Genomic DNA, 25,321 nt, shown 5'->3' on the forward strand with positions numbered 1-25,321 from the left:
GCAAATGCATACGTGATTTAGCCAACTTTGAGCATTTCTAAGACGCTGACTGAGACGTTGCCGTAGCCACGGTGTTTGTTACAATTTCTGTTGGTAAAGTGGCTGTAGTGGCTGTAGCAGTTATGCGCTTTGTATTTGTAACAGTGGTTCATTGAAAATGTTTTATATATTCGTCCGGTTAGCCGACGGAGCTCAGTTTGTGCTTAAACGCGGGGCGCGAATTTTGTACTCTGGATAAGCTGCAACGTTTTTTGGATTAACTGTAAATTTTGTGCATGGAAAGTGTTGCCCCAAAAAAAGAAAAACAAAATCAAAGTGGATGCTTGTAATAATTAAAATAAAATTTTTTAAATTATTTAATTGAATTATTTTCAAAAGATTCAATTCGGACTCAGCTAAATATCTTTTGCGCTAGTCTCGAGCAATTCTGTCTGTCTGTGCCTTAACCTGAAATAATTGCAGCAGTGAAATTGCTGGAAAAATAATTTCTTGCCATTAGAAAGTGAACAAGAAAAAACGCATACGCAAATATTTTTCGCAACCGCAAGAAAATATGTTGTGTTGAAAAAAAAAAAATAAATATATAATAGCAACCAAATAATTTGATTTTTTTTTTATTGTAAATATATATTTATTTAAGGATAATAACAAATATAATATAATGAACAAATCCCTTCTAATACACAAAATGTGTAATAACTGGAAACAATCTTACGGATTCAAAATCTGCATTGCATTTTTGGCAATATCAGCGATTTTATTGGATTTACCCACAACACAGGCGATAAGAATAGGAGCACAAACGCCACTGCGCACAGAAGGTGAGTAAGGACAATAAAAAAAAATGCAATTAATTGCGGCAAAACGATGGAATATTATATATTTGATTACTGTATATATGTTATGATAAATTACAACAAAATTAATTTATTATTTGTGACACATTTATAATATATAATATTATTATTATATATTATACTTAAACATATTACTTGCTAATATAATATTGATAGTATCGGTAAATATAAAATAAAACAAAAAAATAAAATAAAATAATATTCGACAAGAGATATACAAAATACAACATACGAAATAAAAGTAAAAATAATAAAATATAACAATCGACTTTAAAATATTATACAAAATAAAATAAAATAACCTAAAATAAAATGAAATAAAATAAAATAGAATAAAATAAAATAAAATAAAATAAAATAAAATAAAATAAAGTAAAATAAATTACACTAAAATTATAAATTAAATAATAAAATAATATAAACCAAATAAAATGAAGTAAATTAAAATAATATTATATATAACAAAAGAAAATTAAAATAAAATAAAATAAACAAAATAAAACATGTTGGAATAAAATTAAAAAATTAAATAATATAAACCAAATAAAACGAAGTAATTAAAAATAATAAAATATAAAACAAAAAAAATAAAATAAAGTAAACAAAATAATATAAAATGGAATAAAATACAATAATAATATAAATTAAATAAAATAAATTAATATAAGCCAAATAAAGTATTATGAATCAAATAAAATAAAATAAATTAAAATAACATGATATAAAAAAAAAAATAATATAAAATAAACAAAATAAAATAAATAAAGTGGAGTAAGATTCAGTAATAACGTAAATTAAAAAAAGAAATTAATATAAGCTAAATAAAATGAAAAAAGTAAAATAAAACAAAAAATATAAAATAAAACTAAATGAAATTAAAATTAGATAAAAGAAAATAAAATAAAATAATGTAAAGTAACACTAAATAAAAAAATTTTGAACATAAAATATGTCAAATTTTCAGCGAAAATATTAATTAGCAACAATATTTTTTATGGGAAAAATATATAAAAATTAAAATGTTAATATATATAATTTTGTTTAAAAAGACGAAAATAAACTTAAACAAAATAAATAAAATGAGATAAAATAAAATAAAATTAAATACAATACAATTAAATCTAATAAAATAATATAATATAAAATTAAATAAAAAAATTAATGAAACAAGATAAAACAAAATTATTAAAATTAAATAAAAAAAATAATATATTATATTCTAAAGCTAGTTACAATAGTTACAAATAATGATTTTATAGGAACACACTATATTAATATATATATAAATTTCATTAAATTAATAATTAAATTAAGAGATTATAACAGTAAAAGAACTTATTAAACAAAATATTCATCACACATTTTATATATTAAAAAAATATTATATTAAAAAAATTAATATTAAATATAAATTTGAAAATTAATACATAATTTAATAATAATTAATATTAAATTTAAATTAATAAAATATTGCAAGCATCAATGTTGTAATTTTAAAGAATTACTTATTCCTCATTATAATAAAAACTAAAATAAATTTTAATGAATTTGGCTAATAAATTTAACAGGAAAATAATTGCGAAGTTTATATATATGATATGAAAGTAATAATAAAAATGCATATTAATTATTGGTTATATAACTCTAATAATTCTTGATTTAAATTAAAATTTTTAAAATTTTAATAATAAATAAATTTATGAAAGCTATTTAAGTGCTAATAATAATTGTTAATAATAAATATATTCTGTTGCATAGTCATAAATTTGGCACATAATCAACTTGAATGAATTCACAAATATATTTATTATAATAGGATACAAAATCTTGTCTTAATAATATTGTAATAACAATAAAACTATAATACTCTTATAGTAGAATATTAATATAATATATAATATATTATAGTAAAAATTTATATTCTAACACGAAATGAGAAAATGAGATAATATATTCATTTAATAATGAAGTTGATTCAATATCTAAAGTCCATCAGATGATGAAATGTGGTTATTAACTCAACTTCATCTCATCTGTGATCTGTACTATCATTCCCACATCTGATCAAAATTGTTTGGGTTACCTTATACCTTCTCATGTTACTCATAAAAGTGAGGAAATAATAATATAGATTCATATCTATTTTTTATGTGAGGACAAATACGAAAAATCTTTAGTATGTTTGTAAGCACCACGTGTCTATTCTACAACTTTCATATTAAAATATAATATAATTTTGTTTTGATAATTACTTACTGCAGAGAATAGTATGAATGCAGAAAGATGGGATTCAAGCTAGGTCGGTTTACAAAGTAAAGGCTATTGTTGTAGAACCTATCCACAACAAAACTCAGTCATAGTATCACTGAAGTAAGTTTTTCAAACACGCGCATACACCCATTTTGACCCAAAATATAATATACTAAAATTTGATTCAATATGATATATCATTGATATAGTTTCAAAAAGTATGGTAGATCAAAATCAAATTATCTAAAACTTAAAATGTAAGTTTTCTTTTATTTCAAAATATTTCTATATATTCCATATAATCTTTGATTTCTCATCGTAGGCAATAATATTCTATTAAAATCTTTTCGAAAAACTTATGTAGTTCCTAATTAGATAGATAGATAGAAAGACATTTATTATTCGAAATTACATACATTTATTTTTTTTTAATACATGATACCAATTATGATATCACGTGTATTAATGTGGCAATACTAATAATTATAATACCTAAATATCACTATGATAATGGTAATAATTATATTTTAAAAAATATTAGAATCACATACTTTTAATGTCAATTATAAGTAAACTGCTTAGAAATATTCACTTTAAGTAAAGTTGCAATTACTATTAAATATCAGTATTTTTTTAAAAAATTTTATAAATAAATTTGAGATCTTCTTTAATATAGGCCGTTTATATTCGGTTATACAGAATATTCTAAATATCTAATTATTTAAATAGTTTAAAGTATATGAACAATTCTATTTAAATCCTATTATTGATATTCGCCCAATAGTTTAAATATATATAAACTATTCAAATAATATACGTAGCAGTAATTCTTATTTTGCTTTTATTACTATTAAGTAATAACAGATAAATTTACTAAACTAGAAACAGAATTTATTGATTTATTGATTATTGTTTAACAATATATATATTAATAATTTATTACAGATAGATTAATATTAACTTTATTTGTTTATAATGAATTCAAAATTTTTACACTGAATTATATACATATTCTAAGAATATTTTAAAAAATTAATTACTATAATAATTCAATATATAGACAATGCAATAATTAATAATACAAAAATTAATAATACAATTAATAATAATACAATAATTAGAAATAAAAATTTAGCAAATGTTAATTAAAAGAAATGATACATTTTTGTTATTAAATTAATTGAGCTAATATAGCATAACTAGCGTCATAAAATAAAAATTTTGTATTTATTATAAATATTTAATTTTTTTAATACTACATTTAGTTTTACAAATAATTAGATTTTATTATGTTAAAGTCCTAAAAAACAGAATATATAATTTAGTCCAAAGACAAATTAATTTCTTCCTTTAAGTTTAATTATATCAGTATTTATAATTGTGCTGTGTTCACATACGGCTGTTCTAAATTTTTTAAATACTTTGAATACCTAGTATATCTATTCAAACAATTCTCAAAATCAGAATATTTTAATTTGCCAAATGGTTGGAAATAGTTTAAATAAATTCTTATAAACTCTGCTCTACTACAGTATCCTTTACTAATATAATGTTATTAATAGTTAGAAGAATTCGAATAGCAAAGAAAAGACAAGGACAAAAATTTATTTAATTTATTGAAATTTGTCAAGTACTCATTATCAGTGATCTTAGGAAATATTCGTATTTCTTAATTAGTTAACAGTCCGTATATAATTTATTTTGACTGCTATTCGTCTAATTTTTAAATAGTTTCTTTTCGTCATTAAGACCATCACTCTCGGCAAGAAAAAATTAATATTAATATTATTAAAAATTTTTGGAACGATCTATTATTTATTTGTTAATGAATTATTAATAAAAAAAAGTTTTATGTATTAAGTTATAATATTATGTTATTACTAAATTTGATTTTAACATCAATATGACAGTAGTGTCTATTTTTAACTTTAATAGAAACTGTTGTATTGAATAGAGAATAATATAAAAAAAAATTATAAATATTTAAAATAATAAACAAACAATATTTGTTGTTGTAGTTCATTACTTTTCGAAACCTCTCTATTATGTTATTATCAATTATTATCAAATTAAAATTTTTATATGCTATGGCAAGAAATCTATTTCGAATAGACTCTAAAGTAATAGCATTATGACATTATAATAGTGTATAAACTATTAAAACTCTTATTAGTAATAATTTAAAGTTGTATGAGACTACTACATTTTGTAGATAAACCAATAATAATTATGTAAAATAAAAACAAAATGCTTATCGTAACGAAAAAGTGTAAAAAATAATAACTAATAATAATAGCAATGATAACATATTTAAGGTGTCATAATATGAAATCATATAAAATCACAAGTATAATTAATTATTACGTATTAAAATAATGATAATGATAAAAATTAAGTTAATTACTATATACAGCATATAATACCTTTAATTTTACCTATCGTTTTGTTTATATTTATTATTATATATTACTTTTAAGTTATTATTTATTTATTTTGAATGCATAAATAACACAAATATTAAAAAACGGTTTCATGCAATTATTTTATTTTTTTAATATTTTTTTTTTCTTACAATAAATAAACTTAATCCCATGTTATAAATTTAGCTCATAAAAATTTAAAAAAATAAAAATAAAATACATAAAAAGTAAATGTATATGGAGGAATAATTTTAAAATTCAGGTAAAAGTTAGCTCAAACGAATTTTTGTATAATTATTAAATTAATATTTTTCAAAAAATTATTTTTTATAAAAATTCATTTCTTATTTCAACACCAGCGGAGCTCTAATCGTAAAACCGTTAAAATATTAATACAAAAATGCTAATTTTTAATTCAAGTGCAAATTAGTTTTTTCTCCAACTCTTCGAGCTGAGCTTATTAGTATAACTTGGATATAAAAATATAAAAAACTATAAAGAAGTGATTGATTTAATGCTTAATAAAATGAGAAATATATTTGACATAATTAATGCAGAGACCGACACTAGGAATTCTTTGAAGATTAGTGATTGGAGCATTTTTGAAAGCATAAAATTCAGAACTAAAGTTGACTTTTTGACACACTTTTCCGAGGCATTTGAAAGGCGTTCTAAGCCACAATTGACTCGTAAATAATAAAAATAAATAAAATAAATTAAAAATATATGCAAATACAGTTGATTTCTTCAAGTTTTCATTTCTTTATTGTTAACGAAGAATGTTACATTTTGGTGATTAATTAACAAACTTTGTTAGTTATTATTACTAAAATACTATATAAATTTTTTACTGCTTTTTTACTGCTAAAAATTTATTTTCATTTGATATATATCTTAGTAGATTATGTTTTTCATTATCATTACTTAAAAAACTGATGTACAACTATTTCAAAAATATTTGAACACTTCAAAGATTCGAAAGTGCTCTGGCTTTTCGAACATAATTGAGGTACACAAGTCATAAATCTACTTAAAATTTCATATTTATTTTTTTTTTAATTTAACACGAATATATTAAATATATATATACATATACATATATAGTAGCAAATATTTCGACATCATATGGTGTTCAAATATTTTCAAGAGGTTCGGAGTCTTTCAAATATAGAAAATCTGTCATAAAACAGTAAGTCGGATCAAATTTTTACAATCTCAGCACAAGTATTTTCTTCATCAAAATGATAAAATCTTATTCGAGATCTTATAATATTTAAAGCTCTACTTATAATAAAAACGGGTTCATAACTCAGTTTAGACTGCACAGAACCTCTGTAAGAATTATTGTTGTGTCTGCACTAGTTAAATTTTGGCACGATTCTTGCATACACTTTGACTTTTTCACTTGCCATAGTACATCCGCACAAATGACATGCTAAGAGACCTTAGAATAGATCGGGTCAAAAAATACATAATGGACAGAACCCTGAAGCTATATGCGAAAACCGATAGGCTGCCCTACTTAGCACTATCTAATCTCAAAGTAGTCTCTAACCGCAAGGGGCAGTACGTAGATCTGAGATAAGTCATTAAATAAAGCTTATGAGACACTGACAAATTAGTCAGTGAGATGGGTGGGACTCTGCAGAAACCTCCCAGCTATGAAAGAGTAAAAGTACCCAAATGTATTAACCCGGAAAAGGCATAACATTTGATTAGACTTGCACATACAAAGTTTTGCTTGAAGACAAAATTCGGTAATATCACCTATTCGAATATAACAATCTTCCCAAAGTACAGCCAGTGTAAACGTCAAGTAATTTACATTACCCATGACAGCTACAAAACAATTTATACTCCAGATATCAGGCATATAGAAAAAGGGGTCCAAGCTACTTGAAATGAGTTTAAGAACTATATATGTGTATATGTGTATCCAAACGTATCATAAATGTGGGCAAACATTTCAGGTTGGCTATGACATTAGACTGGACATAATTTTTTTGATGAGACGAACGAAAAGACGTGGGTTTGTATATATCGAAAAATTTATTTTCAATTCCTAAAATTTTCTAAAATTACTTTAGATTTTTTTGGTATAGACCCCCTCCCACACCAAGTAAATTTTTGTCTCTAAGCCTCTCACATATCATTGCTTCACGGTGCATTTCTTCAAACAAAAAATTATTTTTCGAATCAATGGCACTGAATTGAGTTTAAATTTGATTTTTAAAGTCAATTATAACAAAAAATATATATAAAAATTTTCGATTTATTATAAATTTATTTCATTTGCATAATCGAAAGTGTTTTTTACTAAGCCGCCACAATAGGTGTTTGGTCTGGTTTGCTTGTAGTCACTTCTTGATATTAGCAAAGCAATTACTTGTATTATATATATATATAAATGAACTTAAATTATGTATTATAAATAGCTAAAATTATATTTATCTCGACTTGCACATCTAGCGATGACAAGTTAAATCAGTCGCAGGTCTAATCATTAATTCATTTAATTAATTTTTAAAATTCGTAAAATTTACTTTCAAAATTAATATTTTCAGCTTAAAGAGCTAAAAATATATTTAAAAAAGATATATATATATTTAAAAAAAAAAAATAAGTGAAAAAAAAATATTATTAATATGCAAATGTAAGCATTAATTCAGCTGGCAGGTGTCAATTATACATAATAGCATATAATTACAAAACCATTTAACGCTTATTTAACAAATTAATTTATGCCCAAGTGTGGAGGAAAGGTTCAACAAAAAGAGCGTTCAAATTGACTAAAATTTGATTTATTTTTTCGATTTACTTAATCAACGTCATGTCAAATTGAATACAACTTCAAACAAACACACGCTATCTGAAGTATCTTTGCCGCCAAGCCAAAAACGAATCCAAAACCGCACGTGATTGATGGCACTTCGCAAGCGTGAAATCTCAAGCCCCGTCTTCTTCTCTGAAGTACAAGCAAACAAACTTAAGGCAAAAGCTAATAAATGGAAGCGTCAAGACAGTTACTTCCCAACTTGATAAATCAATCAGAGACTCAGAAATCAAAAACAAACCAAAAATTATTTCCAAAAAAGATACTTTTTAGTCGATTTGTGCATAACAAAAAGTGATGAGTCGAACGTTTTTCAGGCTGCAATTATGAATAAAAGCTCTTCGCACAATGCAGACCTGCCAAATCATTTCTTTTTTGGCTTTCATTACCTTTGTGAACGTTTCTGTGAAAAAAGTATTTAAGAGCCCCTCGTATGTGAAGTCTTCACACCCAACTTACGCGTATAAATAAATTTAAATAACAGCGAAAAGCCGCTTAACTTTAAGTGCATTTACTTTGGACGTAAAAACTGATTTCGTTTCAAAATAAAATAAATTTGGCATCGGGCCACCTGTGGTTTATGGAATTTTATTATATTTTCCATTTACATTTTATTGAAAGTAGTTTTTATCTATGAAAACGAGAAAATTTTGTCGTACTGCTGAGCTGAACACTATGTATCTATTATGCAAGAGTCGTTAAGGTGTAAAAAATATGAGGAAAAGGACTTTGACGCTTCCTTTTACTTACCTCAGAAATGGAATGGCGAATAATTAAATTTGCAATAAAACTGCATCTATTAAAAAATATATTTAGTTATCGTTGCGTAAAAGTGTGATGAATATACTCGTTCAATTAAGTTGCCCCAGCGCAAATTTATACATCCGACTTCCCTTTTGCAATTACAAAAAAAGATTTCTAGTATGCAAATGTTGCCGCTATATCAACTATGACTGACGATAGTTTTATATCCAGATAATGAAAATCCAGATAATGATTCATTTTCTTCAAGTTATTGACGCAAATCTCAAACAACAACGCGATGACATGCATTTCTACAGATAAAAACATGAAGAACCCATGTGTCTTGTTTTGATGTGCCGTGATACGGATGAACTAGAGCTTGTTCAATTTAATCTTTCAGAGAACACAAATTGTTATCGGCCGGTTAGCATCAATTAAGGACCTCCCACAATTTGTTGAACTTCTAACCTAAAAATTGCTGGATCGAAACTATCCAAACCAATTTTGACACTGGCGTTTTATCAAAAATACTTCTCCATATACGTCTTTATATTTTTGATAATAAAAAAGTAATATATGCTGAAATTGCCGTTATCTACCTTCCACACTGCAAAAGACTCTAAACAAAAACTACTACATAGAATCCAAAAGAAGTCCAATTTTTTCACAAGAAAGCCTTGCACCATTTGCTCTCAATATATATATTGATTATTCATCTTAAGTACATCTTCTTCTTATTTGGCACTACAGTCCAGTATGAACCTTGGCTTCCCTTATCTTAAGTACATAGTTGACTGTAAAAAAGTGAGAAGTCCTGTGCTGGAAGAAAATGAAATCACCTTCGGAGCAACCTAAAGTATGATGCGTTTGATGCTAATAACTTTCTATTCTATAAGTTTTCAATAAACACTTTCTCATATAAATATATGAACAGGATTGCCTAGTCTACTGAATATACTTTTGTGCTAGAGATCAAATATCACCAGCACTTTAATTATTTAGACGTTATGCAAGTATTATATAATTTTGCCTTCTTTTAAAGGCAACAGAACTCGCCTCTTAAAATTGATTTGAGAAAGATATAATATAGTTATTTGGAAAACTGTCAACGCAGAGTCAATAAAATTTAACACGAGCCAAAAATGACTAAATTTGACACCCGGAAGCAACTTATAATCAAAAACAGTTAAAAAATTTATATAAACAAATTTTATTTCTAAATGCATGATTTTGGCTAATTTCGCAATGTTGTTTACGAATTTTTTAAATATAAAAAACTAGTCTTTTTATTTTTGAAATTTGCAACATGATTTTCTATTATAAATAATATATGATGACTACTTCATACATAATAATCCAGTTATTTATTATTCATTATTTAAAATTTAAGCCACAGTATAAAAAAATAACAATTCATTAGAACTGACCTATATATACTTATATGTGGTCATACTCGTCTTAACCGTTTAGTTACTAAAGTAAATTCCTTCGAAGAGATCTGTTTTAGTTATTTAAGGGCCTTAAAAACTACAAAAATATTAAATAAAGTAATCCCCCACATAAATGATTATAACACTTTTATCAAATCAATGTATCATTTCACTGTATAGAAATACTACTGAGACTATCATTCAGTTCTACGATTATAAGTCCATACTTTTTTCATATTTCGGCAGATCAATTCACTTCTTTTGATAGCATTAAGATTATTATTATTATTATGAAAAAGGCATAGTACACTGCGATCTAAAAGATCTTTTGTGCCCCTTCATCGAATTAGAGTGTCTTGACAGCTTTTCCCAATTAAGTGTTCTTCCTTTTTCCTTTACGCCGTGCAGAAGAATGTATAGAATTCCTTTGGCAAGACCGCAGAATGGTTTTGGGCATATAATTATTTAAGCCACCCCTCTTCTTACGAGTTTGTCTGTCATTTCATTGCCTTGCATACCAGCATGCCCCGGAATCCATAAGTGCACCCGATTGTTCCGGGCAAGTATGTTTAGCTTGTCATTGCTATCTCATACCAGCTAGGATGTCACCTGGTAGGATATGAGTGCCATTATAGCTGTCTGGCTGTCAGTCAGTATTGGCGCATCTGTCTATCGCGTATATTTCCGCTTGAAAGATGATTACTTTTCATCCCAGTGGTTTCGAATATCTTTTCTCTGGTCCATATATACCAGCTGTCACTCCCTCACTTGCATTTAGCTTATAAAATGGCAATAATAATAATTTAATGTAAAGTAAAATTTAACAAACTTATCAAATATAATCGTATAGTCAATATTGATTTCTTTATTTAAGAAAGTGAAGTTGCTAAATAATAAAAAGTCATAAAATTATTTTAAATAACAACAAATTTTGCCACAAATTTATATATTACTTTTACATTAATTTCTCATTTAACAACATTCTATAAATCTTCATCAAACACACATTCATAAGAATATAAATTTACACATTATTTCATTTTATATTCAGATAGTTATTATTATGTTGAAACTAGTTGAGCCAGTGCACTTGAGCACTTTTACTCTCTATTAACTGCGCGGTACCTTCAAAACTCCTCTTTACGCATTGACTGGATTATTGTTAATCACTTCAACAGACTAAGCAATAATTGACCTCAAATCTACATACCTCCCTGAGTAGTCTGTAACCATTCTGAGATTCGATAACGCAGTGTTGGTAAGTCTGTCAGTTTTCGTAAATAATTTCAGGACTCTATCCTTTATGTACTTTTTGATTTGATCAACCTTGAGGTCCCTGAGTATGTCATTCGTCCTAATGTACCATTGTACCTTGAAAAGTCTTCTCAAAGCCTGACTTTGTTCAATAAATATCTTCTATAATTAATGTAAGAGTTTTTGAGTTTTTGAGTTTTTGAAATTTTCTGATGTGTAGATTCTGATTTGTAATGGTAAATGGTCAACAATATTCCAAGATCTACTAGACCTACTTTAAACAGTATTTTACCTAATCTTTATATATTAAAAATGACTTTCGATATTCGAATGTGTTTATCTTTTGCTCTTTCAACACATTTAAATTGAGATTAATATTTAAACAATTTTTTTGAATTTGTAATCAATTACATAACGCTTAAAGCATAAAAGCTCCTAAACGAATAAATAAAATACCTATAAAAAATAAAAAGTAATTATCAAAACATTCAATTCTGCAAACATCATGCAACATCATCGGTGATACTTAAATATTTTCTTATTACATATATTCGCATTAAGTGATTTCCACATATTCCAAAGAGGCTATTGAGTAGTTATTATATTATAATTGCCGTGGAGCTATTATCGTTGCAATAATTGTTGAAATCTTTTCTAATAGATATATCAAAAATCCAATCGTACAATAATAATTGTTGAAATCTGATCAAGCAGGTAACGTTTTCAGGCTACCTTTTAGGCATACGAGTACGACTAGTTAATTTAGTTGCCATTAAATTAAGAAACAAAAATTATTACATAAAGTAGCCAATTTTGCCGAGACTCATTAAAATTTAGCACTTCCCAATGGATTAACACTAGCGTCAGACTCAAGTAATTTAGTAGATACAAATATGTGTATCTCAGTACGAAAAAGTGCAGCTCATAAAAAAGATGCATGACACCAAAAAAAGAACTGCAAAACTGCAATTCCAGCAAATCTACTTTTTTATTGTTTGTTCCACTTTGACTACTGGAAAGAAATTAGTCCAGCTCAAGCTCATTGCGAACAGAAATGGCGCGAAAACCGCAAGTGTCTCGGTGAAAATGGGACTAAGGCAAACTTATTTGGTTGAAAATCGTTTTCGGATTTATTTTGTTTTTTGTCGTAGATTAAAAATTTCTAAAAATTTACTCATTATACAAAGCATTTCCTTAACCGACTTAGACAAGCGAGAAACTGGATTTACTGATAAAAAAAAATGTATCTCTAGATTGCATATGAAGTGTAATCGATTATTTCAGACTCTGTATTTGTTTACCAGAGCATTTAGGTACAATAACTTAATAGAAAAACATGTTACACAATACTCGTTTTTGATATTATATGGTAGGAGCTTTAATTAGTTTCTTATTCCTGTTTTTCAGCTTAAAAATATATATTTTAAGAAATATTTATCAGATTTATAAATAACTGTTATTCACCAATTTAATGAAAAATATATAAATGCAATAAGTTCTTAACATACAATATAGTTACGGGATTCTATACATTATATAATTATATTAGTTGACTTTTTTATTTTAGTAGGACTTATATAAGTTCAATTCTTTTCATATGTCAATTTAATAAAGAGGTTTCTAGAACAGTAGTGAACTACAAGAACAAAAATTCATTTTATATTATTTTAATTAATTGAATTTTTGGCTGACCATACAGCTGTTTCGAGTATTGCCAAATACCCATCATCAGTGGTCTTGGATGTCAATTTAATAAAATTTTATTAACTAATCTCTAACTATTATTATTACTATTATTATGACTTCAATGTCTATTATTAAAATTATTGGCATACAATCGCCCAACTGTTGGTACTGCGCCCAGAAGAGTCTAACCTCAATGTCTAACTATAAACCAAAATATTAGAAGACTATTAGAAGAAGATCAAGCTCTTTGATGGGTGGGTGTATCGAAGAGTTTGAAGAATTGCATGAAATACGCACAGAACCAATATTTTAGTGGTTTTGGAATTAAATCTTTAACCAAGGCCAAAATACACAAAGATAGGCTTAGTTGCCACAAAAATCCTGAGGTGCATTTACTAGCGACAACTAAGCCAATACGCCGTCTAAAGTGCCAAAACCCTTGCGATCTTTGGACTTAAATAATTGAAATGTTCTACATTTGATTAAATAATTAAATTTAAATTGCTTGTCAGTTATCTAATAACTAGTTGCTTTATTAGGATAGGTGAGTCAGTGCACTTTTACTCTCCATTAACCTCTCTCTACACCTTGACTGAATTATTATTTATCACTTCATCAGACTAAGCAATAATTGACCTCAGATCTGCATAACTCCCCGAGGAGCCTGTAACCATTCTGAGATTCGATAACGCAGTGTTGGTAAGCCTGTCAATTTTCGTAAAAAGTTTCAGGGCTCTATCCTTTATATATTTTTTGATTTCATCAACTTTGAGGTCCCTGTAGATGTCATTCTTCTTAATGTGCCATGGTACCTTGAAAAGTTTTCTCAGAACCTGACGTTGTGCAATTTCTAGCTGGCGAATAGTAGTGTTTGAGGCCTTGCTGAACGCTACACATCCATATAGAAGTGACAGTTGAATTATTTGGTTATAAAACAGCTTCCTGTTCTTAACATTGAGATTTTCATTTTTGAATAGCGGTTGGAGGTGATGATATTTGTTTCACTTATTGTTTCAATTTCATATATAACACTAATTTAAAAAAAATCAAAAAAAAATATATTGAGGCGATCAAAAAACTCAAAACAACTGCTTGTAGAGAGCACAATGAATGGAAGACTACAAGAAGGAAAATTACCTATTCGATAGGTGGTTCGATTGCAACCTTTGGTCAAAAATACGAGGGAAACGATAAACGCAGCGTAGGATCGAAGATAATTGTAGACTACCATGAATAATGTGCGGTAATACGCACTGCCAAGAGCAAAAGACTAGAAGAGGAAGATTTAGCTTAGTAACTAATAAATCTACTCATATAACAAATTATTTCATATTCAACAAAATTAATTAGTTTATAATTAAAAACAAACTTCAGCTAAATAATTTTGTGTATTAATCAACTTTTCACCACATTTGAAGCATTTAAGATCCGCGATCAAATAACAACGTCAATGTCTTCTCAGTTTTGATGAATAATAATCAACATTATTGTAAAATAAATTAAGAAATATTGCATTAGAGAAAATGATTAAAAGCATTAAAAATAATAGTAGAAGCATTTGCGCTGGATAAGAAACAATTTCCACTTGTTGCTGCGAATAATGCAAGTTGAGTAAACGCACTTGCTGAGCGTGGTTCAATGCTGCACTTCATGCTTGCAATTCGCTTGCAATATTTCTTCATTGCTGGCGAAGAAAAATGAAATTATTCGTTATTCGATATGCAAGTGAATGGGAGTCATTAACAGAAGCGCATCTTTTCGAAGTGCATTTTTTAGTTTTAACAACTTTTTTTTCATATTTTTTGTTGTTATTTGTGTGGTCTTGAAAGTGCAACTCTACTTAAGAGTCAAGTTTCCAGTTAGTTTAACTGGAAAATTGAGGTGGAAAATTAGCACTTACATTGTAAACAGGCAAGGGTAGCTAATCTGTGTTAATTAGATGAAAATTTTTATCATAAATATCAAATTCCAAAATAAATTAAAGAAATTGCTTATATTCATGAAAGGCAGTTTTCACTTTAATAACTTAATTTTTTGATATACCTACTTAACATGATTATATTGCTAATACATATATGTACTATACAATTTACGTTAAATTATTTGTTATTAATATTTTTCATTTCCAAAGTTTGCAGTTATGAACTGAAAACATTTATTAATGTGTTAATACAAAAAAAAATTAAGGAAATACTAGTTTAATATCTGTAGTGGAACTCGAATGAAAATAGTAAAACATTACATACAACAATATTAGGATTTACTCGCTTACATACTATTCAATGGCATATGAGCGAAAATCATTAAATATTTTTAGTTATGGTTAAAAATTAACATTTTCAGTTTACAGTTAATTGAGTTAAAGTTATACATATTTTATATATATTTATAATATATATATCTTGTTGATGTGTGCAAATTTAAAAAATCTGTCAAATACTGATAACAAATATACATTGCATATAAGATATGCCATACGCGAGATATGAAATACAAAAATATTTACCTTCATATATAATTTCTTAAATTTTTTTTTCTTTTTTAGTTATTACAGTAATTTTTTTTAAATTAACTTTTATTAATTTCTTATTCTTTTTCTCTTAATTTCTTTTTTTTAGTTCTTATTTCATCTGTGTGTTTTTTTTTATTTTTTATTCTCATTTCTTAAATCAGTTTTAGTGTTTTGTTTTTTATATTATTTAATCGCATTAAGTCTTACTTCTTCAACTTTGAACTTCTCTTTTCTTCTTTAATTATTTTTCTATTTTTACTTTTCTTTAAAATCTTATCTTACTTCTCTTATGGTGTTCCTTCACTTGGTACTTCACAACATAAAATTTTTCTTCTTTTCATTAAATATTTTATTTTATTTTTCTAATTATTATATCAGATCTTTTAGCGCTTCTACGCACTTCTTTTTATAAATATCTAATTAAATATTAAATATATATATTGATTGTTAAATATTTGCTCAAATTATTTGACACACTATCTGCTTTTTTTGATTATTTTAATATTTTAAGTGTTCTTATAGAGGTTTATAACAAGAATTTTTTTTGTTTTCTATTTCCTTCTCTTTTATCGTCTTCTTTTTCTTCCCTTTATTTAATATTTCATTTTCTGGGATTGTCTTTCATCTTCTTTTTTTTCTTTCTTTTCTTTTTCCTTCATTTCTTTTATTTTCTCTTCGTTTCTTTTATTTTCTTACCTTTTTTTCTTTTCTTTTCATTTCTTTCCTTTTCTACTCTCTTCTCTTCTGTTCTCTTCTCTCTCTTCTTTTCTTTTATTTTGTTTTGTTTTCTTTTTTTTCTTTTATCTTCTCTTCTTCTCTCTTCTTTTCTTTTCTTTTCTTTTCTCTTCTCTTCTCTTCTCTTCTTTTCTTTTCTTTTCTTTTCTTTTCTTTTCTTTTCTTTTCTTTTCTTTTCTTCTCTTTTCTTTTCTTTTCTTTTCTTTTCTTTTCTTTTCTTTTCTTTTCTTTTCTTTTATTTTATTTTATTTTATTTTATTTTATTTTATTTTATTTTCTTTTATTTTATTTTATTTTATTTTATTTTATTTTATTTTATTTTATTTTATTATTCTTATTCCATTTCATTTTATTTTATTTTATTTTATTTTATTTTATTTTATTTTCCTTTCTTTTTTACTAGCATTCAATTCATTTTATTTCATTTTCTTCCCTTTCCTTCTTTTTCATTTATGTACTCTCCTTTCTTTTTCCCTCCTCTTCTTTCTTTTTCTTTCCCTTCTTTTCCGGTCTTTTCCTGTCTTTTCTTTCGCTTCAGTCACTTATGGTTTAATTTAATCATTTTTGTTGTGATTGTCATTTTTATCTAATAATAAATTTTTGTCATGTTTTTAAAATTGCCTAGAATTTCTTTATCTATAAATTTCAGTTCTTATTCTTTTACTTTTCCAATACTTACTTTTTGCTTTAGTTTTTATTTTATTTCCTTTTATCATATTTCTGTTTAATAATTTTTTAATATTGTTTTCTTAGCTTTTCTCTACATTTTTCTAGTATCCTTACTTCTAGTATTCACTTTTACTCTTAGTCTTACTTTTAGTCTCACTCTTATTCATACTCTGTTTCTTATGTTAAAATTTTTTCACTTTGTCATTCCTATTCAACATAAGTTCTTCATAATATTATCGTTTTTAACAGTGGGGATTGGATGGTTGAAAGGTTTTCACAGAAAAAATATATCATTTTGTTTAATGGTATGGTTAGCCGGCACTTCGACTGTATTAGTCTTTCTTTCTTGGTGTTTTAATGTATGGTAATATTCTCTTTAGTTCCTGTTTAGTTCATTATAAGATAAGTTAAATCTCTGTTGACTTAATATTGAAAGTATTCCTATATAAAATTGAGTTTTAAAAGCCACTTATGGTAGTTATTTGCTTGTCATTTGCTTCAAAGTTAACAGGCACAAAATGCTAATCCTGCCACTTGTTCTCAAACAATTATAAATGAATTTATTGAACTATTTAACTATATTAAACTAAAGTAATATTATCAGTAAATACCATTAATGAAAAGAAATTCAATTGAATTCGAAATAAAATTTTTTTTTGTTGTCATATTTACTACATATGGGTAAATAAAAAACCCTTCTTTGAGAGTGTTGTTTTTTTAATTGCATTTTACTTAAACATTGAAATATCCCTTAAATCTAATATATATTTACTAATTACAAATTTTAAGGCCCTATGCTTAAATGGGATGTACAGAAAGTGATGATGGTGATAAATTAAAACTTTGCTAAATATTTATACTTGTGGATGGTTACTACGTTTATATTATTGTTACTCGATTATCAACTCGTTCAAGTCCGTGTGTTACGTCCCAATCGAAAATAACATCTCAGATTAGAGAACTGAGTTTTACTTCAACAATATTATGTTTTTTAATGTATGTTGCCAACTTATATACAAATAAGTATACAGACAAATAATCCTCTGAAATTTGCTATGTGAGGAATGCATTGCTAATCACGACTCATAACTCAGAGCCAAACTTAAATGCAGCTTCACAGACCGTTTGACGGACAGAGTCAACGAGAAATCGCCTGAAATATTATTTTAAACCAAATTCAAAATAAATGGCTTCCATTAGCGAACGCTGACAAGGCATTAAAGTGACAGTCAGTTTATGATTATGTCAATTTTTCTTTGTGCCCCTCAAGCGCATTTGCTTTGAGAGGAAAGTGAGCTTGAACGCGAAATGTTGCAAGAAAGGCAATTTGTTAACATCGCAAAATCTGCACGATTTAAGCCTCAACAAAACACCAACCGAATTGAGTTTTATAAATACTTTTTGAGTCAACTTGTTTACTTTATGGATTTTTAGAAATTTCCTGGAATTAATTTGATGGAAACGTGAAATAAAGAGTTAAAATGCAAAAAATGTTTACCAAAAGAAATTTGCTGCGATTGAGGATTGTGAATATCGGAGTGAATGTGAGTTTCGGTGGCTGAATGTAGTTTGCATTCACACACTTTACCGCATTTATTTTTTTATTTGTTTGCTAATAGAATTAATTTCATATTCAAGCTCAAATTATGCAGCGAGTGCAGTTTACACGGAAAATGCTATAGTTGCACGGCATATTTGCCAGCGTTCGTGTACGAAACAACCACATTTTCACACCATATTTTGTGGCACTTAATGTTGCCACTTTTGCATTTTTATGCCACCATAAGAGCATATGGAAACAAGCCGTTGCATAAGTTCAATTGTAACTTAATTTGGCTAATTACAATTGCAGGCCGACATGAGCATTACAGCGCCTCAAATAAACCGCCTGACATAAAAGCAACTAAATATGCAAAACGCAAAACTAAAACAGTATCTCAGCAGAGCTTGTAAAATAAAAAATTAATACAAATTTACATAGTAAAAATGCAAAACTATGCAGCAACTCCTTTCTGCAGCGGTGCATACGGCTCTGTGTGGAGCAGCGAAATCAATGTTGGCAATATCGCTTGTTACCAACAACATCGCTTGTTGCTGGCGTTGCCACAATAGTCTTTGTTGCAACTGTGTTGCCACCGCTTGACAATTATTGCATACGCGATTCGTCGTAAGTAAAACTCATATTTAACATTTTTAATCATTGTTTGCGACAGTCGCACATAAAGTCCAACACTGCGACAATTGTTTATTTGCTCTGAGGAATTTTCACTTAAAGTTGCTGAAATAGCTTGGCGCAGCGCTTGAGCTAAATTTAATTCATAATGTCAGGGCTACAGATAGCTTGGTTTTAGCTTATCTACTTAAAACTAAGTGATCAATTCAATTAAACAAAACTCTGAAGAAGTTAACGAACAATTAAAGATTTCATTTGTTATCCCCAGTCGACATAACGCCTACACTCACGTGTCTCTGTAACTCTACGACTCTTACACGTTCCCAAGATTTTTCATGAAGAACGTGTGAACATTTCATACTAAACCGAAACGCTTATTACTTTTTTGTTATAATTTTAATGAAGTGTAATCGAACGCTTAATTTATTTAAACTTTTAATTTATTTAACTTCATCTATACGTTTCCTGCATTTCACAGCACTGCATACACTGAACAATAACAACACTATTTTTACACATTTCAAATAATGGTTCGACATTGGGACACACCCAAAACATTATAGCCTGGCTTTAAATTAGGCAGGCCAACTACTTTTTCCAACACAGACTTGCAGGCAGAGTTTTGATTATGAGAACCAACGGAATTGCGGAATTATTTAATAAGCCGGCGACATATACATAAATAGTGCTGTTCATGCATATAATATTATGCAATTAGCTTTTTCCCATAGTTATTAAATCGTATATATAATATACTAAAAATATGCAAATCAATCTAGATCAAAAGTTCAATTTATGTAGAATAATTAGAATATTAAAACAAATTATTCAAAAACTTTGTAAAATTATGGCAAATATAAATATGGTAGACCAAACAAAATTATGTTAAATTTGGTGAAAGCATGTTTTGAAGGAGTATAAAAGCATGTTTTTTGAATAGGTGTGTGAGTGCCCATTGACTACTAGCATTTCAAGCAGGACAAAATTTACAAGTACTTAACCCTTAAATGAGTTTGAACAAAATTTGTCCAAACACTTTTTTAAAAATCATGTACTCCTAGTTCATTATTTATATAAATTAAATACAAATATTATGTATGATATAAATTATATAAATATAAATGAATTAAGAATTTCATAGTATATATGAAATGTACTTCATATGATAATTCAATTTGGTGTTTATGTGTGCTTATGTCAAGTTTTTCATTTTCGAATTATTTAATATTTGAAATATTTAGTTAATAACTTACTCTTACTCTGATTGCTGCCCAGAGGATTATTAGCCGACGTTCTCAAAAAAAAGCCAATAAAAACATTTCCTTTACTGTTTGTCTAAATCAAAACACAGCTATGAGTGATATTTGTCAATCAATTCAACACAGCGATTCAGTCTGAGGATGTCTTCTATGCATTTTACATTTAGCATAGATTCAATCGTCAATACAGTTAAAAGAACTTAAATTTTCTTTTCATTCGTTAAGACGTCAGTCTAAAAACTGTAACATTATTAGTTCACCCCAAAAAAAATAAATGCTAAGTATATTCATGCATTTACTTCAAAGTACATTTTGAATCTTTTCCACTCAGTTGTTAATGATATTATTACCTTAAAAGGCCTTCAAAACATAAATATACATTAAGACCGAAAAGTTTTCGGAAATTCTCATTTAAAATTCGCGCGCTGTATATTTTTCGATATTTTAAGTTTATGTAGTTTGGCAGCAATGTCCTTAATTACTATGCCAAAAATGAGCGCGATCTGTCAGACAGTTCGTTTACGGCAGCTGTTGAAACCAGTTCACCTCAGTAGGGCGTTGCGAAAAAAACAATGGAAAAAAATATTGAACAAAGAGTTTGCATCAAATTTTGTGTTTCGAACGAAATTTCGTGTGCAGAATCGTTGCGAATGCTACAAAAGGCTTATGGGGAATCAGTTTTATCGAAAACTCAAGTTTATGAGTGGTACAAAGCCTTCCAGGACGGTCGTACGACCGTCGAAGACATTTCGCAACGCACTACTGAGGTGAACTGGTTTCAACAGCTGCCGTAAACGAACTGTCTGACAGATCGAGCTCATTTTTGGCATAGTAATTAAGGACAGTGCTGCCAAACTACATAAACTTAAAATATCGAAAAATATACAGCGCGCGAATTTTAAATGAGAATTTCCGAAAACTTTTCAGTCTTAATGTAGACTTAAATAATCGCACTATACAAATGGTTTAAAACTGTATCCAGAACCCGGGTATAGTTGTATTTACATTGTGTCCAGCAGTCTGCAGATTTGACAAACCTCATAGGAAGATGGTGTGACATCGCACATACGCTGTTTTTGATTGGTATATCTGGGTTAATTTTTTCAATCAAAACTCACTTTTAGCGCAATTTTTATTTTCAAGTGGTAAAACACTTGAGATTAATTTATAATACTCTAGATTTTTTTCCAGAGTAGCAAGATTACTCTCAAATTAACAGCGGTTTCTATAACTTCATAAATAATGCGTGATTTGATGCGATATATCTTATATATATAATTCTTCTGTACGTGTGTTGACAGTGAACTCCTCCTAAACGGCTGAACCGATTTTGATGTGAAATTTTTTGTATATGTTCAAGTGGATTCAAGGAAGGTTTAGATTCACAATTTGACCCACTGGATAATGTCTTTTTAATTAATTTTTTATTTTTTGGTATCCATATACATTTATATTAGAAATTTAAAATTTCTTCATGCTTACTTTGATTTGTTTAAAAACTTTAAAATCTCTAAAATGAATTGTAAAACTGACGTTGCATAGCTTAAGTGCATTTAAATTCCGCAGCATAATTATAGGTGAGCCAATTTTTAATCTTAAGTTATGTGGTGGTATTCCTGGTAAATCCAGCGAATTCAAAAATTCAACACACAAAAAAGAAGAATTATATATATAAAGATATAAATAACGTACAAAAAACAATGCCACGTCTTCGTGGACGAGGAGGAAATATTGGTCGACGGACTCGGAATTCACAATTACTCCAGAACCGTCGGTTAAATAGATCGGCAGAAAACAATGAAGATGTAACAAACCAGGATACAATTACACGTGCTAATGAAAGTCAAGAGCAACGCAACGAACGCCAGGAAAATTAATTGCAAGGGGAAACAACGTTCGCCGGGTCAGCTAGTGTATTTATAAAAAATATAAAATGTTAGATTGGGCAATAAAATCTGATAGGTCAAGAGTAAATCTAGATGGAATCCAGATTTACCAATCCAATATGACATAACTGGGCACATATGGGGCATATTTTGAGTGCTGCTGTGATATCAAGACAAGTTTTTCTCTTAAAGTCACCATAGCCATAGCCGTGCATCTCCAATCCCATATAGAAGATCAAATTATTAATAATATGTAATGCAATAAATAAATAGTAATTGATATTATAATTTCTTATACTAATACTAATAATAAATTATTGAGAACATTTTATTATAATTAGGTTATGCAATTTTTGTATGAAAAATTTCTTAATGAATTATTTTATTATTTTTTTTATTATTTTTTATGGAAATTTGTTTCCTATGAAATGTTTCTCAAATCATAACAAAGAAATAAATTTTGTTTTTTATGTACAAGAATACAAGCTCTTCATAGTGTTATGTTGTATAATAAAAATCTCGAATGATTTTTATATATTTATAAAACGTTTTATACTACTACAATTTATCTACTTAAGTAAATAGACATAATCAAGTCAATTTTTATTGAAACGCTAATTTAGTCAAAGTGATAGACAATAAATTTTTTATTATTTCGTTAATTCACTTCACCACACGTTCTGCAAATAAAACTGGTAATATAAGTCCTTCCTTTTCAATTTATTAAGCTAACTTGTTTGAATTTATAACAGAACGACATACCAGCTTTCGATATGTCAAACTATCCATTAAATAAATCAATTTTAAGAAAAATAATAACTGCCAAAAATGCATTTAAAATACATTAAAAATTCCTAATCTACAGAAAAAATACTTTAAAAAAAATATTAAATAAATCAAATGATTTCAAGAATATTCACTACTGACTGGACTTGGTCTTAGGTAGTTTCTTAATAAATTTGTATTGTTTATTGTTATGTGTTTCTTTTTATCTAGCTAGATATACTATATTAGAAGAGTGTTCAGATTTAAAAAATAATGCCATAACTAATATACGTGTATATACAAAATATTATTATATAAACAAAAGGTCATGAGAGGCATAAATAATTTTCTAGTCAGCTGAGTTAATTGAATTAAAGTAAAACGATTTTATGCAAACTATTTTAATATTGCGCGGACTGAGATTATTAAAAATCATCAAAATAAATTTAAGTTATTTAGCCAAAATTAAAATCAGTGACCTCAAAATCACACACATTTTTTCCACTTTAATCCAGACAATATCTGAACATGATGTCATGATAAACTGCAATACTTTAAGCAATTTAATATTATAGTTTCGATATGATTTTGCGATATTAGCAACTGCACAATAACCACTTCTTGCACATATCGCGACTTAGAAAAGAGACCAAGACACCTTGTATGGGTAGTCCGTAAATCCGTAAAAAAGTCATTAAAGGTAACAGTTTGTCATCTCCGTAGTGTTAAAATGAAACGACTTAGAAGCCAAGGTTGCAATAAAGATTGCGAAAAACATAACATAACCGAGGTTTCTTTAATTTATACCGTAGTGTTTATATACTTTTTATTAGCGAAAATTTGCAAACATCTGCAACGGATTGACAAATAAGCGTTTGTCTCCGCACTGGGACATTTAGACATTTAGAAAATAAATTAACAAATTCGCAAATTCGCAAATTTGCAAAAATTTATTTTATTAGTTTGAAAACAAGTTTTTTAATTTAAAATTAAAAATTTGGCAAATTCGCTTTGAAATTTGCTTTACTTATACACGGAGCTATAAATTTATGAATTCGCGAATTTCTGTGTATTATTAACATAAATGTATATGCAATATATTACAATGGCACAAAGGCTATAACACAGCATTGAACTATTAATTTCACTTTTTGCATGGAAACGAGTTGGCTATAAATTACGAAATTTTGCACTAATTTCGCTAAATGTTAATGAATTTCAATGCTTCTATGACTTTTTTTTGTTTCGACAACGCTTTCCAATATTCCAAATCTGCGAATTATAAAATCGCGTTGACAACGATTTCGCAACCTATCACTTTCAGTTTCATCGAAAAATTATAATTTAAATCGGTTAAGAGCGAAACATGCCGTAATTCTGGGGGTTTTTTTTTGGTTGGTGTACGCTTGACATTTGTACCTAGTCGGACAAGATATCCATCGCTAACAGCGTTTGAGTCTATGTGTAATAACTCAGCATTTATCTCAAAAAGGAAAGCACGCACTTTTCAACTTTTTTGCAAAATTATTTGCCTCTACTATTGTCTGAAAATTATAACTCAAAGCAACTGGTTTAAATAAACTTTCATTATTTTCATTTTCTTATTACGAATTTAGCTGCAAACTATACAATAATCTGGTTTTAATTGTCAAGAAAATAGCCTTAAGATTACTGGCATCCGAAGAGGTCTTTCAACCGACGCAGGGAGCTGATATAGCTGAAAATCAAATGAAATAAATTCAATTTATTAGTAGATAATTTCATTGATGTTAACCATTTTGAATACAAAATAATGATTATAAGCTCTTTATCTTTAACAAGTACTTAGATTAAAATAAGCAATAAACA

General features: G+C 27.4%; 1 protein-coding gene across 1 annotated transcript in view; it reads left to right on the forward strand.

Moving 5' to 3' along the window:
* Window positions 1–214: 214 nt before the first annotated feature.
* Window positions 215–25,321, forward strand: part of LOC119676881 (laccase-4-like) — a 472,379-nt gene continuing 447,272 nt past the window's right edge. The window contains exon 1 of the mRNA XM_038088138.1: window positions 215–821. Coding sequence (XP_037944066.1) covers window positions 662–821 — 160 coding nt within the window. The 5' untranslated portion in view covers window positions 215–661. The remainder of the gene's footprint in view (window positions 822–25,321) is intronic.

Source organism: Teleopsis dalmanni, chromosome 2 (assembly GCF_002237135.1).
Source record: "Teleopsis dalmanni isolate 2A chromosome 2, ASM223713v2, whole genome shotgun sequence".
Classification (NCBI taxonomy): domain Eukaryota; kingdom Metazoa; phylum Arthropoda; class Insecta; order Diptera; family Diopsidae; genus Teleopsis; species Teleopsis dalmanni.